The sequence below is a fragment of the Neomonachus schauinslandi genome, chromosome 2, assembly GCF_002201575.2.
Source record: "Neomonachus schauinslandi chromosome 2, ASM220157v2, whole genome shotgun sequence".
Lineage (NCBI taxonomy): Eukaryota > Metazoa > Chordata > Mammalia > Carnivora > Phocidae > Neomonachus > Neomonachus schauinslandi.
In genome coordinates, this window is record NC_058404.1 from 73,859,756 (window position 1) to 73,873,365 (window position 13,610).

A 13,610-nucleotide genomic window follows, 5' to 3' on the forward strand; every position below is an offset into this window, starting at 1 on the left:
ATACAAGAATAGCAACATCTGAAATTACATGCCTGAAATAAGTTTCCCCTCTTCATGAACCATTCTGGCACAATTCTCTACCCTTGTGGATTTTCTGCACCTCAAGATGATCCATCGGCTTAGGATCACCATCAGTATAGGTCAGAGTCAGAGTAAAGGTCAAACTAAATAAGTTTTAGTGATTCCTGAGTGGACAGAAGTAATCAAAATTATGAAAAGGATTGTAAAAATAGGAGGTCACAAGTAGAGGTGATCTCAGTCAGGGTCATGTCTCCAGGGAAAGAGCAATGGCAATATAATGGGGACAACAAAGTAGAAAAGGAGAAGATTTGATTGGGTATGGCTAGGAGTTGTAGGTCCTTGAAAGAAAAGAGAATGAAATTGGGTAAGCAAAGAATTGGTATCATCAAGGAAGAAGTCCCCTAACACACAAAACTGAAATTATGAAGGAAGGCAGAACCAAATAAGAGTAATATACGAAGGACCAGATTTGATAACTGCAAAAACAGAATTTTTATGATGAACAGCTAGAGGGCACAGCCATGCTGATCCTAAAACTGAATTACCTGAAGGTATTAAACCTGGGGAAGAAAACTGTTCTCAAAGTTTCTTTCATGACACATTTGATGTCTTCTTTAACAAGCAGCATGCATTTCCTTTTAAAGACGATTCATGAGCAGGCCTAGCCTTCTTATAGTAACCTCCTACCGTGTCTCTTGTTGCTTTGAGGTGCTTGTGTTCAAGGAGGGTCATTTGATATTAGTTAAAACTTCAAGACTGATTAAAGTGGTTCATTTTGTAGCAGATTCGGCTAGCACTTTATTCTGCAGGATGATGATAAATGAATTAATCTGTGGGCAGCATGAAAGAGCGAACATGTCTCTCTAAGTACTTGATTTACAGAAAATGACTGGCTCAGGGGAAGAGAGGCTATTCTGCCCCCACCTCTTTTTGAAATCGCCCTGGGTAATCGGCAGAACCAGGGCCAATAGACACCATCATCTAGACTGTGGACTACACGTACGTACGTGATTAATGCCTCCTGCAGATGTGCAAAGCAGCGACCTGTCTCCAAAATTAAGTTTAACTTTAGATTGCACCAACTGAACTGCTTAAATATTTTTTAATTGCAAAGACTACCATCAGGGACAATTTAATTGTAGTCAAATTATTCTCAAGCTAATTTTAAAGTACCAAATATTTTCGATTTCTCTCAAAGCCTTCAATCACATACTATCAGTTCTTTTTTTTTTTTTTTGAAACGCTTCACTAGGTAAAGTTCCCTAAATGAAAAGACAGGCTAAGACAGAAAAATGGGATGAAAGTTATACATATTTTCCTAAGCAATTACATGCAGTGTCCTTATAATATACTTTCACTTCCTTAAATATTCAGATTTCTATCTTTACATAAATATATAAAAATTATTCAAAATAAAGCTTTGGAGATTAGTTTTAAAGTAGGAGAAAACATTACTGGTATATTCAAAAGGCAAGTCAATGCACAGACTGATTTTCTGTAACTTGAAAAATCGTATTTTTGGTATTATCTTTCCTAGAAGATAATGGTGGGTTTCGTTCTCGAGTCAATGTACTTGGGGCAACTTAACTCCTCTGACTCCTCAGTTTCCGTAAACTTATATTTTCTGTCTTTATCCTTCTACCTTATCTACCTTCCTTCTTCTTAAAATGCTTATAATTTCAAAGTTATCACTATTCAATGCTTTAAGACTCTTTAAAGGAAATATTAATGTAATATTAATACTATTAATGGCTTGATTTTCTCATATACATGAAAAATGGTTCCCAGGTAACTAGAGGTATAAAGTCTCTTTCATTGACAAAGTTAAAAACTTTCAAGGTCTGAGTCTCCTTGAGATTCTCTCTCTTTGCTCCTCCCCTCACATGCATTCTCTCTCTCTCAAGAAAAAAAGTTTTTTTTAATTAAAAAAAAAAAAGGTGGGGGGGAGCACCTGGGTGGCTCAGTCAGTTTGGCATCCGACTCTTGGTTTTCACTCAGGTCATGATCTCAGGGTTGTGAGATTGAGCCCCGTGACTGGCTCCACACTGGACATGGAGCCTGCTTGAGATTCTCTCTCTCTGCTCCTCCCCTCACTCTCTCTCTCCCCCTCCAAAAATTAAAAAAAAAAAATTAAAAAACCTTCCAAGTGTGATATGAACTTACGTATTTCTTCCACAACTTGTGGGTCACATTCTTTGTACTTTTCTACTTCTGCCTTTAGCTGTTCCCTTTGGTCTCGAAGTGAAGAAAGTTCTTTTGCTAGCATGGTTCGCTCTTCCTGCATTCAAAATAGTTTTATGTACAATTAAGACAAGCAAAATACCACATGTTGTAAGGTTATACATTTTGTAAATGTTTTCATTTTATTTCTCATAACTAATGTGCACTAGGCTTTTGGACAGTATTATATATACACATACCTATATTCACAGTATAAGAACAAACTCAACTCTCATTTTCTCTGAAATCTCAAGCATCTTTCATATATTTTGACTAGTTGAATGGGAATTAATATGTAGAATGGACTGCTCATAAATAGATGATTATCAAATCATCTATTAGATGATTATCAAATGTTAGGAAAAGATACTGCCTCTTAGGTAGTTTCATAAGATTGTGTCAATATATATAATATTTTATGGCAACATCATCATTATACAATTTTCCTTAAAAGTGTGATAGATAATTTTTCAACCTTTAAGGATGATTAGCCTTTAAAAATATTTAAAGATATCAGAAATAACAAATTATTGCTAGTGGCCTCCTATCACTTTCCTTTAAAGGTAAACCAGAATAAAGCTTTTAAAACAAAAGGATCCAACAAACACCATTTGAAATTTCTAGCCATAGTTCTCACTAACAGGTAGAAGTCACAGTGCCATAGTTTTCAATTCGTATGTGTGAACGGTTATGGTACAGATTCATAGGATAAGCCTGAAGCAAAGCCAAGTAGAGTTTAAGTTGCCTTGATGGGACCTACGTAAGGTTCCTTGCTAGCTTATATTTTGGTGCTTGTATTTTTTGACTTTTGCCTTTAACTGTTCTCTTTTGTTCCAAAGTGAAGAAAGGCTCCTTTACTAGCATTTGTACAAGGGAATGCATATGCAGAGCAGCATGGTCTGAAGCAGCATAGTCCAACAGAACTCTACAATGATAGAAACATTCTAGATCTGTGTTCTCCAATGCAGGAAACATTAGCCACATGGACCTACTGAGTATATGATAAAAGGCTATTGTTACTGAAAAACCGAATTTAATTGCATTTACTTTAATTTAAATGTAAATAGCCACCACACATGATTACAGTGTATACTGTATTAGCACAACTCAGAAGAGATTTAAAAATAATGATAATATAAGATTGTTATTATTTGCCATCCACAGCCAAATTATACATGCTCCACAATGAAAAAAGAAAAGCAGCAAAATGGTGAAGAATCTGTGTGAAGGCAATGATAACTCTCCAGACACCCTGAACTGGGAGACATCTCAGACTGTTACTAGATCTTTGCCACGTTAATTTATTGTGCCTTTAGTTACTCGAATTAAAAATGGAGATAGTAATAGTGGCTACCTCCTTGCACTGTTGGCAGGATTCAATGAATATAAAATGCTCTGGGATAGTATTTGCCTGGCTCATAGAGAGCGGATTATGTATGTTAGCTATTTCTTCTTCTTCATCGTCGTCAGCAGCAACACCATCACCATGAATAATGCCAAGTAAATGGGGGCTAGGTGTTTCTGAAAAATCCTGACTTGTGTGCTTAGGATGAACACAAGAGTTCATCTTTCTCAGGAGCCTTTCTAAACTACTATACTCCTCTGAGATCTGCAGCACCCACAAGGATTTTTCCCAGGTGCAATGGATCCAGGGGACTGGGTAACACTTAGCAGACAACTTTTGGGCATGAATATTAGTTGAAGGTGCACCTACAATTTATTGCCAACATTAAGGAAGAAAAAAAGGATCAAATAAAGAAATGGTAATTGCTACTGTCAATTAAAGAAATATAACAGCTTCAGATTATGCCCAGATCTTACATTCCCTTAAATATTCTTCAAAAATTACCATTCTCCAATTCTTCTCTGTGACTGCTAAGTATTCACATAAAAGAAGGTATGTGAAATAATTTTGAAAAGCCACTGTAAGCCTGTGGTGTATCCTTTTCTACAATGTGACTATTTTTGAGTCTCTTTCACAATTAAGTGGTACAAATAGAGGCCTAGATGGAATGCTTGGTGGTGCATGTAGATATTTAATACTCTTTCATGTCATAAATCCATACTTGAGATAATGATGAAACTAGAAAGTGATTTTTAAAAACCCCTAATACTTCATAATACTTTTTAAAATAAAATAAGTCAGTATTCATTTAAATAATTTAGAAATATTACAAAGCCTCAAGGATAATATATTGATAGTTTTCAATTTGTTCTGTGCCAAGACTTAAAAAACATGACTCTTAAAATTTTACATAAACATTTATAAAGGGCTTACCTTGTACCAGGTACTCTTCTGAGTGCTTTGCAAATATTAGCTAGTTTAATCCATATAATAACCTAATGAGGTAGATTTTATCCCCTATTTTTACAACTGGGATAACTGAGAACAGAGAATTTAGGAGAGTTTCAAACCCAGGCTGTCTGGCTGCAGGGTTTATGCTTCTATGCCATGCTGCCATATACAATAGAATACAATAATAAAAAATAAACCTAGATTTACAATTGGTGAATCCTACCAGGTCCAATGTTCATGTCCTTTGCTGTACTCACCTCTCTTCTTGTAGGAATGGTACACTCCTCACAGGAAGCTCTAAGTTCTTACTCTTCTATTTACAATTGACATTATTAAAGAATCTACAAACTTACCGTTTCGTGTCGGCCAATTTTAGCTTTCTCAATGCTCTTCTGTAGATTTGTGTGCTTTTGGTTTCCCTCAGATAACTAGAAAATTAAAACAAATAAAATGGCTTTCTAAGACAAACTTGCTTAACATGAAGTTTATGAGTCAAGAAGTCAAAATGAGATTTGTTTTTAGCCCCAGGTCAGTGTAACAAACAAGTCAAAGACTACAACAGGAACTAACTTCTCTAATTTGAAGAAAACCAAGTACCATGAATCATGAGGGCGGAATGAAAAAAAAAAAAAAAAGGTTCAAAAATATTTCCTCTTATCCAGTCAGAAAAGTGAATAATATGCTTTCAATCTTTTCTGCAATCTTTATTTATCAGGTCCCCCAATTCCATGCCAAGTAACTTGAGGTATATTATTTAGTTAGAAATTGAATTTGAAAATTCAAAAAAAATGCTTTACATAAATTCTTCCTTCAAATTTCATTTCACTTCTGCCTAAAGTCTTTTGAAAACACCCTGGACTGTTTCTTATAGACTTGTAGTATTATGGCCTGTTTCACTAACATAGAGTCAAAAATGAATGCATCACTTATCATTCTTAAATCAGGTACGTTATGAGGAATTACATACTTGATATACTAAATTCTTAAAGAAGAAAAAAAATCTATGAGCTGTTGCTGATTTTATGCATGTTTTACATACTTTAAAAGTGATCAGTTCAAGTATTATACTAAGCTTAGAAAGTAGTAAGTTGTATGTGGAAATGGATCAAATAATACCAGCATAAAGAGACCATAAATATAGAATATCCGTTAGCATGTGGCTGAGCCCACCCCAAAAAGGACTGGTTAATTTCAAAACATCGCTTCCCCGTCTTCTCATTTTTATTAATCGCACCTGGTCCATGACTAAATAAATATTCCCAATATTAAATTCTCTACCACATCTTTTGCTAGTTAGAAATTTCAGACTCATATGATTGGGTAAGAGCCTCCTTAAAATATATTTTACTCCTCCCTCACTCTTGAGTTACAAACATTTAGAAAATAATTAATAATTGGATGAATGATTTCTTTAAGCTGATTATAAGAAGCTGACCTTTTACAATAAGACCTACTTATATGTAGAGGGTAAATAGTGCTTATTATGTGTCATAGATTAAAAATCACAAACGGTATCTTCAAAAACTTAGTAGCTTTACCCTGGCTTTAGGAAATCTTCCATTTCTCAGTATGCATAAAGGAAACATTGTCAGCTTTCCTGTAATGGTTCATCTAGTCACTGATTCTAATCCATAGCATGAACAAGATCCATCTGTGATGCCAAGAAGACACCACCACCAAACCAGTTATACCTCTTCTGAGAGTAATTATCTTCCTAAGTTAAAAAAAAAAAAAAAAAATCTGCTATACATTTAGGAGCCAAAATAAAGCTTTAAAGTCCTAAATTTAACAAGGAGATCTGGTTCTTTAAAACAAGGGTTTCCATTTATAAAATAACACCATGTTTAAAAAGTTAATATTCCACCCTGCAGGATTCACCTGAAATAATTAATAAATGCATGTGACATTTAAATTCAGGAATAGATAATCTTCCAGTGAAAAAATACATATACCTATTAGCATAACATATTGCCATTAAAAATGTTCTTAAAATAACCAGATAAGTAGATGTTATCCAAATAGTTAATAATTGTACAAAAATAAGCCAATAAATAACGGATATATATCTTAATTACATTAATGAAGTGTCTTCCAGATACTGTATGTCTGTTTGTAGTTATTTATAACTTAAAAGCATTTGAAAGAGAGCTAATTCAGGAATTCCTTAACTTTGAAAATAATATCTACTTTAAAAGTGATTTCATGGGGCGCCTGGGTGGCTCAGTCGTTAAGCGTCTGCCTTCGGCTCAGGTCATGATCCCAGGGTCCTGGAATCGAGTCCCACATCAGGCTCCCTGCTCAGCGGGAGGCCTGCTTCTCCCTCTCCCACTCCCCCTGCTTGTGTTCCTGTTCTCGCTGTCTCTCTCTGTCATATAAATAAAATCTTTAAAAAAAAAAAAAAAGTGATTTCATGATTTGTCATTTTAAGTATGTTGGTAATGGAGGAAGGCACAACTTAAATGATGTGATCAAATAAGAAGCTTCTGCCATCTATCCTAAGTACTGAAGCAACTTGGTTCAGCTCCATGGTGAAGGATTCTTGGTACTCTGTTCTTAAAATCTCAACTACCGGAAACAATGAAACCAACTCTTGTAAGGCAGCCCTTACTAACAGCTCTTCATCTACATATCTCTTAGAAGCAATATTGCTATAGTTCTTAACACATACCCTGGAATTAAACCAAACCCAGGCTTTCAAGTGATAAGAGCTGGTATTTTTAGCCACCATATAGATATTACCTAAACCAGTCCTCAAACTTTAGCATATATGAGAATCACCCGAAGGGCTTATTAAGACACAGGTTGCTGGGTTACAACTTCCCAGTTTCTGAATAGGAGGTCTGAAGTAGAACCTAATAATCTGCATTTTAACATGCTCCCAGGTGATGGGTGATGCTGATGCTTCTGGTTTGGGGGCACCACATTTTTGAGAACTACTGATCTTAACAAAAACCTGTTTTGTTAAAATAACAACCCAACTACAATACACAAGATATTAATATATGGGAGAATATTATCTAGTTCATCAGCAAAAATGAATTACTGCTAAGTATTGTAGCCTGAACTAGAAAGAAAACAAAACAAAATCTTAATAATTCTGTCACTAAAAGAAATACAAAAGTCGGCATTTACAAAAATAGAAAAATGAGTGATATACTATATTCCAGAAAGGTATTCATCATAAAATTCCTTTGAAGAACACTCTATATACATTTCCATAAGTAAGACAAGAGCCAACTATATACTATACCAAATCCATTTCCAACTTTCACTAAAAAAATTTTGTAAAACCCAGTGATTCAGAACAAACAATACCAACAACAAAAACGACTCATAATTAGTAAGAAGAGGATTTCATCTTAGATTTGAGGATCTGACACAATGCCTCTCTTTAATGCATTCCAGACCACCTATACAGACACTCAGGGTGTTTTCTAAAGAGCTAATTCACTGCCTGGAGGAACTGCCTATTCATAAGAACAGAAAGACTGATTCAAGCTGCCTACATTGGAATTCTGATTTGCTCCTTTTAAGAAATAAAAAGATTTCAAAGCATTAGGGAAGGAATATAGAAGTTTTCATAGGTGGGAAAGAATGTCAGGCAACAGGGAATGCGGAAAAGAGGTAACAGCAAGAAAAACCAGATGAGTCTACTGCTTTATCAAAATTCAAATACAGTATGTTGGGGAAAAATAGGTTCTATGTCTCGTTGCTCCTTAAAAAAAAAAAAAGAGCAGTATCATTTACTTTAATATTTTATATATTTAAAAAATCTTGTTAGGGTACCTACAACTTTAAAATTCACTTAAGGTGATATTTCATTTAGGCATCAGTAATAAAGGAAACTGAACAGTGTAAAGACATTTATATATAAAGATGGGAGCCATGTAATTGCCTTAACAATAGAGAAATGTTAAATCAATATTTCATGGTATGAATGTGCCACAATTATGTAGCCAAAGGAAATGTTTGGGAAGAATTTTTAATGACACTATGAAATACAGAATAGAGTTTTTTAAAAGCTGGAAACAAAACTGTCAATACATTTGAGAGTCTATGACAAAAAAAATGCAAGAAAATGCACAAAATTTTAAAAATGATTACCTCTCTATTGTGGAACATACTATTAAACTTTCTATATAATAAGCATATGCCACTATTATTTAGAAAATTATTTTCCCATTATAAGCAATATTTGAATGTATTTTCAAGAAATGATTTTTATTTTAAAAGACTCAAACAATGCAGAAGCATTTAAACAAAGTGACTTTTTGCTCCCCACTTCTGCACCATCCCCAGAATCCCCTCTCCACAGGTGACCCCTGTAAAGTCTAGTGGGCATCCTTCTTGTCCCATTCCTTTGCTTTATTTTCAGATATAGGTCAATATAAAGAATATTTCAAACACATATAGGTTTATACTTTGTTATGTTCTGTAACTTGCTGTTTTTAGTGAAATTTCCATGTCAACATATATACATAGGTCTACTTAATTTTTTTTTTTTTAAAGATTTTATTTATTTGAGACAGAGAGAATGAGAGAGAGAGAGCACATCAGAGGGGGGAGGGTCAGAGGCAGAAGCAGGCTCCCTGCCGAGCAGGGAGCCCGATGCGGGACTCGATCCAGGGACTCCAGGATCATGACCTGAGCCGAAGGCAGTCGCTTAACCAACTGAGCCACCCAGGCGCCCTACTTAATTTTTTTAAAGATTTTATTTATTCATTTGAGAAAAAGAGAGAGCACACACATGAGCGGGGAGGGACAGAGGAACAAGCAGAAACCCTGCTGAGCGCGGAGCCCAAAGCGGGGCTCCATCCCAGGACCCCCCGAGATCATGACCCCTGCCAGTCAGATGCTTAGCCGAATGAGCCACCCAGGCATCCCTACTTCGTTTTTTTTTTTTTTATTTTAGAGAGCGAGCACGTGCACACAAGCGGGGGGAGGGGCAGAGGGAGGGAGAGAGAGATTCTCAAGCAAACTTCTGAGCACAGACCCCCACGCAGGGTTCAATTCCATGACCCTGAGATCATGACCTGAGCCAAAATCAAGAGTCAGATGCTTAACCAACTGAGCCACCCGGGTGCTCCTAATTTTTTTTAATAGATTTTTTCAGAGCACTTTTAGGTTCATAGCAAAATTGGATGGAAGGCACAGGGGGTTACTTGGAAACTGCCCCACAGACACAAGAACCAGTTTCATTTTCAGATGAAACCTCCCATTTTTAACCTCCCCCAGAGTGGTCCATTGAACCTTCATTGACACATCATTATCACCCAAAGTCCATTGTTTACATTAAGACTCACTCTTTGTGTTGTACATTCTATGGTTGTGACAAATGCATAATGATATGTATTCATCGGTATGATATCTATACAGAGTATTTTCACTATCCTTCACATCTTCTGTGCTCTGCCTATTTATCCCTGCCTCCTGCCAACCTCTGGCAACCAGTGATCCTTTTAATGTCTATATAGTTTTGTCTTTCCAGAATGTCATGTAGTTGGATTCACACATTATGTAATCTTTTTAGACAGGCTTCTTTCATTTAGTAATATGCATTTAGGCTCCTCCATGTCTTTTCATGGCTTGATACCTCATTTCTTTTAATCACTGAGTAATAGTCCATTGTCTGAATGTACCATAGCTTATTTACGCATTTACATACTGAATGACACCCTGGTCGCTTTCAAATTTAGGCAATTATGAATAAAGATACTATAAGCATTGACATGTATGTACGTTTTCCACTCATTTGGGTTAATCTCAAAGAGTGCAATTGCTGGATCATAAGAGTCTGATTAGTTTTATAAGAAGCTGCCAAACTCTCCTCCAAAGTGGCTGTACCATTTTGCATTCCCAAGAGCAATGAATGAGAATTCCTATTGCCCCACATCCTCACCAGCATTTGGTGATGTGTTCATTCTTTTTCTACTGTCTACATACTATTAGTTTATTATTCTATTATCAATAGCTATTTTATTAATGTCCTATTTTTCATTACAGCAAGCCTCCAACACTCCCGTCATTTGACATAGATCTCCGTGCACGCGTACAAGACTTTCTGTAATGTATAGTATAAGCAAAATTGCTGGCTCAAGACATAAACATATAACTTTTTTTGGCACTTTTTATTGTGGAAAATACACATAAAATTTAAACATCTTTTTTTTTTTTTAAAGATTTTATTTATTTATTTGACAGAGAGAGACACAGCAAGAGAGGGAACACAAGCAGGGGGAGTGGGAGAGGGAGAAGCAGGCTTCCCGCAGAGCAGGGAGCCCGATGTGGGGCTTGATCCCAGGACCCTGGGATCATGACCTGAGCCGAAGGCAAATGCTTAACGACTGAGCCACCCAGGCGCCCCAAAATTTAAACATCTTAACCATTTTAAGTATATAATTCAGGGGTAGAAGTAAATTCACAATGTTGAGCAACCATCACCATTACCCATGTCCAGAATTTTTCATCACCTCAAACAGAAACTTTACACCCATTAAAGAATAACTCCCCGTTCTCCTCTCCATGCAGCCCCTTGTAACCTCTACTTTACCTTCTGTCTCTATGAATTTGCCCATTCTAAGTACCTCATTTAAGTGGAATCACACAGTATTTGTCCTTTTTTGTCTGTCTTATTTCACTTAGCAAAATGTATTCAAGGTTCATCCATGTTGTAGCATGTCAGAATTTCATTCCTTTTTAAGGCTGAATAACAAATATTTCATTCTATGTATATATTGCATTTTGTTTACCTATTCATCTGTTGATGGATCTTTGGGTTCTTTCCACATTTTAGCTATTGAGAATAATGCTGCTATGGACACTGGTGTACAAGTATCTGAGTCCCTTCCTTGCTTTCAATTCTTTTGGGCATATACTTCAAAGTGGTATTGCTGGATCATATGGTCACTCCATGTTTAACTTTTTGAGGAACTACTAGGCTGTTTTCCACAATAGCTTCACCATTTTACATTCCCACCAGCAATGCACAAGGTTTCAGTTTCTTCAACATTTGTTATCTATAGCTTTTTCTTTTATAACATGTGTGAAGTAAATGTTTAACTTTGACTTTAGTCTTTGACCTTCACTGATAGTATATAACAGGCTTACTCCCTGCAGGTTTCCCCATAGTGGTTACTGTTAGTTTAAAAGATTGATAATCTGATGGCTGAAAATGACATTCCATTACTGTTTTAATTTGCATGTCTTTGATTATCAAGATTTAGCATCTTTTCATTTATCTACTGATCATATGTATTTTTTCAATGACTTAATACCCTTTGACCATTATTTTATTACATTATTTACCCCTTTTTTTTGAAAGATTTTATTTATTTATTTGACAGAGGGAGAGAGAGAGAGAGAGAGAACATAAGCAGGGGGAGGGTGGGCAGAGGAAGAGGCAGGCTCCCTACTGAGCAGGGAGCCCAATACGGGGCTCAATCCCAGGACCCTGGGATCATGACCTGAGCCAAAGACAGACGCTTAACTGACTGAGCCACCCAGGCACCCCACTTTACCCTTTTCTTAAATATTTTTAGGAACTATGTGATAGATGGTAATCATTTGGTTATATACGTTTGACTTTTAATGTTGTCTTTCAACGTACAAGTTTTCATTTTTTTAGGCAAATCAGCTATCTTTTGGCTTCCAGATAGTGTGTCTTGCATCGAAAAGCCTCTCAAACTAATATTGTACAAATAATTTCCTTCTATTATTTGTAGAGTATTCTTTTGATCTTTCACTTTGTAAAAGGCCTCTGGTTTATTTTGGAAATGATGTGAGGTAGGGCCCTAAATTCAATTCATTTCAATGGATATCCAATTATCCCTGTAACTCATTCAACAGTCTGTCCTTTCTCTACTGAACTGATAAAGATGTACAGAATCTTTGTCATAAAGTAAACAAGTATACATAAGCCTGTTTATGGCTTTTTATTGCTCTACTTATGTTTGTCTACCCTTACACAAGTAGCAGATATCATTACTATAGCAATATATTTGTTTTGATATCTAAAAGGTAGAATCCCACCTCACTGTTCTTTAATACTTTCTTGATCCTTCTTACAATTTCTCTACCACATGAACTTGAGAATCATCCATAATAATCCAATGGGATTTTAGTTACCACATTAGCTATATAGACATAAATTGACATTTTTATAGTTTCCTCATTCGTGAATATATTGCTCCATTTTTTAAAGAGCTCTTTCATGTCCTTCAGTAGAGTTTTGTAGTTTTCTTCATGTATGTCTTGCCCATTTCTTGTTAGGGTTTAATATTATTTTGGGTGCTACTGAGGGACAGCCAATGACCTCTTGCCTAAGTCTATCACTGTATGGAATGTTCTTTGCCACAGTAGTTGATTTCAAGTGTTACTGAATCAGAATGAAGTCAGTCTTTTTTTTAATGGTTATGGGAAACAAGTCTCTCCTGCCCTCCGGATTCTAAACTCCAAGGCTACAAGGAAGCAAACAGCCCAAATCACTGCTGGCAGCCATCTCACAACAGTCTAGAAAGCCAACTTCAGGACATGGGTATCACACAAAAGTCAAAGCCAAGATAAATGCAGAGAAACAGAGTCACAATCTTGATTAAATGATGCCTGAAGTATGCTCTACTTTTGAAAAAATTTAAATGACTCATTAAGTCAATTCCACCCTTATCATTTATGCCAAATAAATTTGGGTTTTCTGCCATTACCATGGTAAACATTTTAACTATTACAACAGGTAAAGCTTTAATAATAGTCTGTTTCATTTACTGCTGGCTAGCAATGAATGCTGTGAATTATTCTGGAAGATATCAGATTTAAAACATTCTTATTCCTCTATATTGGGTTATAGAACTAAGTCTCAAGGAACAAGAGTGGGCAGAATAAAGTAACATAAGCCAGGAAGGTTCTTCATTCAATAAGCTTTTATGAAGTGCCCACTATATACACAGTTATAATAATATTGGCTTGAACCTTTTCACTAATTATAGTAACAAATAACTCAAGGCATGTAGTGAGCACTGACTGTTGAATATTTTTGAACTGTTTCTCCTTAAGCAATAAGATAGTGCTCATTAAAAAA

The 13,610-nt window shown here is 35.7% G+C and overlaps 1 protein-coding gene across 2 annotated transcripts in view; it reads right to left on the reverse strand.

Moving 5' to 3' along the window:
* MND1 (meiotic nuclear divisions 1) overlaps positions 1–13,610 on the reverse strand; it is a 61,505-nt gene that overhangs the window by 14,522 nt on the left and 33,373 nt on the right. For both annotated transcript variants that reach the window (XM_044912598.1, XM_021698936.2), the window contains exons 4-5: positions 4,891–4,965; positions 2,185–2,299 (exon numbers count right to left, since the gene is read on the reverse strand). In XM_044912598.1, coding sequence (XP_044768533.1) covers positions 2,185–2,299; positions 4,891–4,965 — 190 coding nt within the window. The remainder of the gene's footprint in view (positions 1–2,184; positions 2,300–4,890; positions 4,966–13,610) is intronic.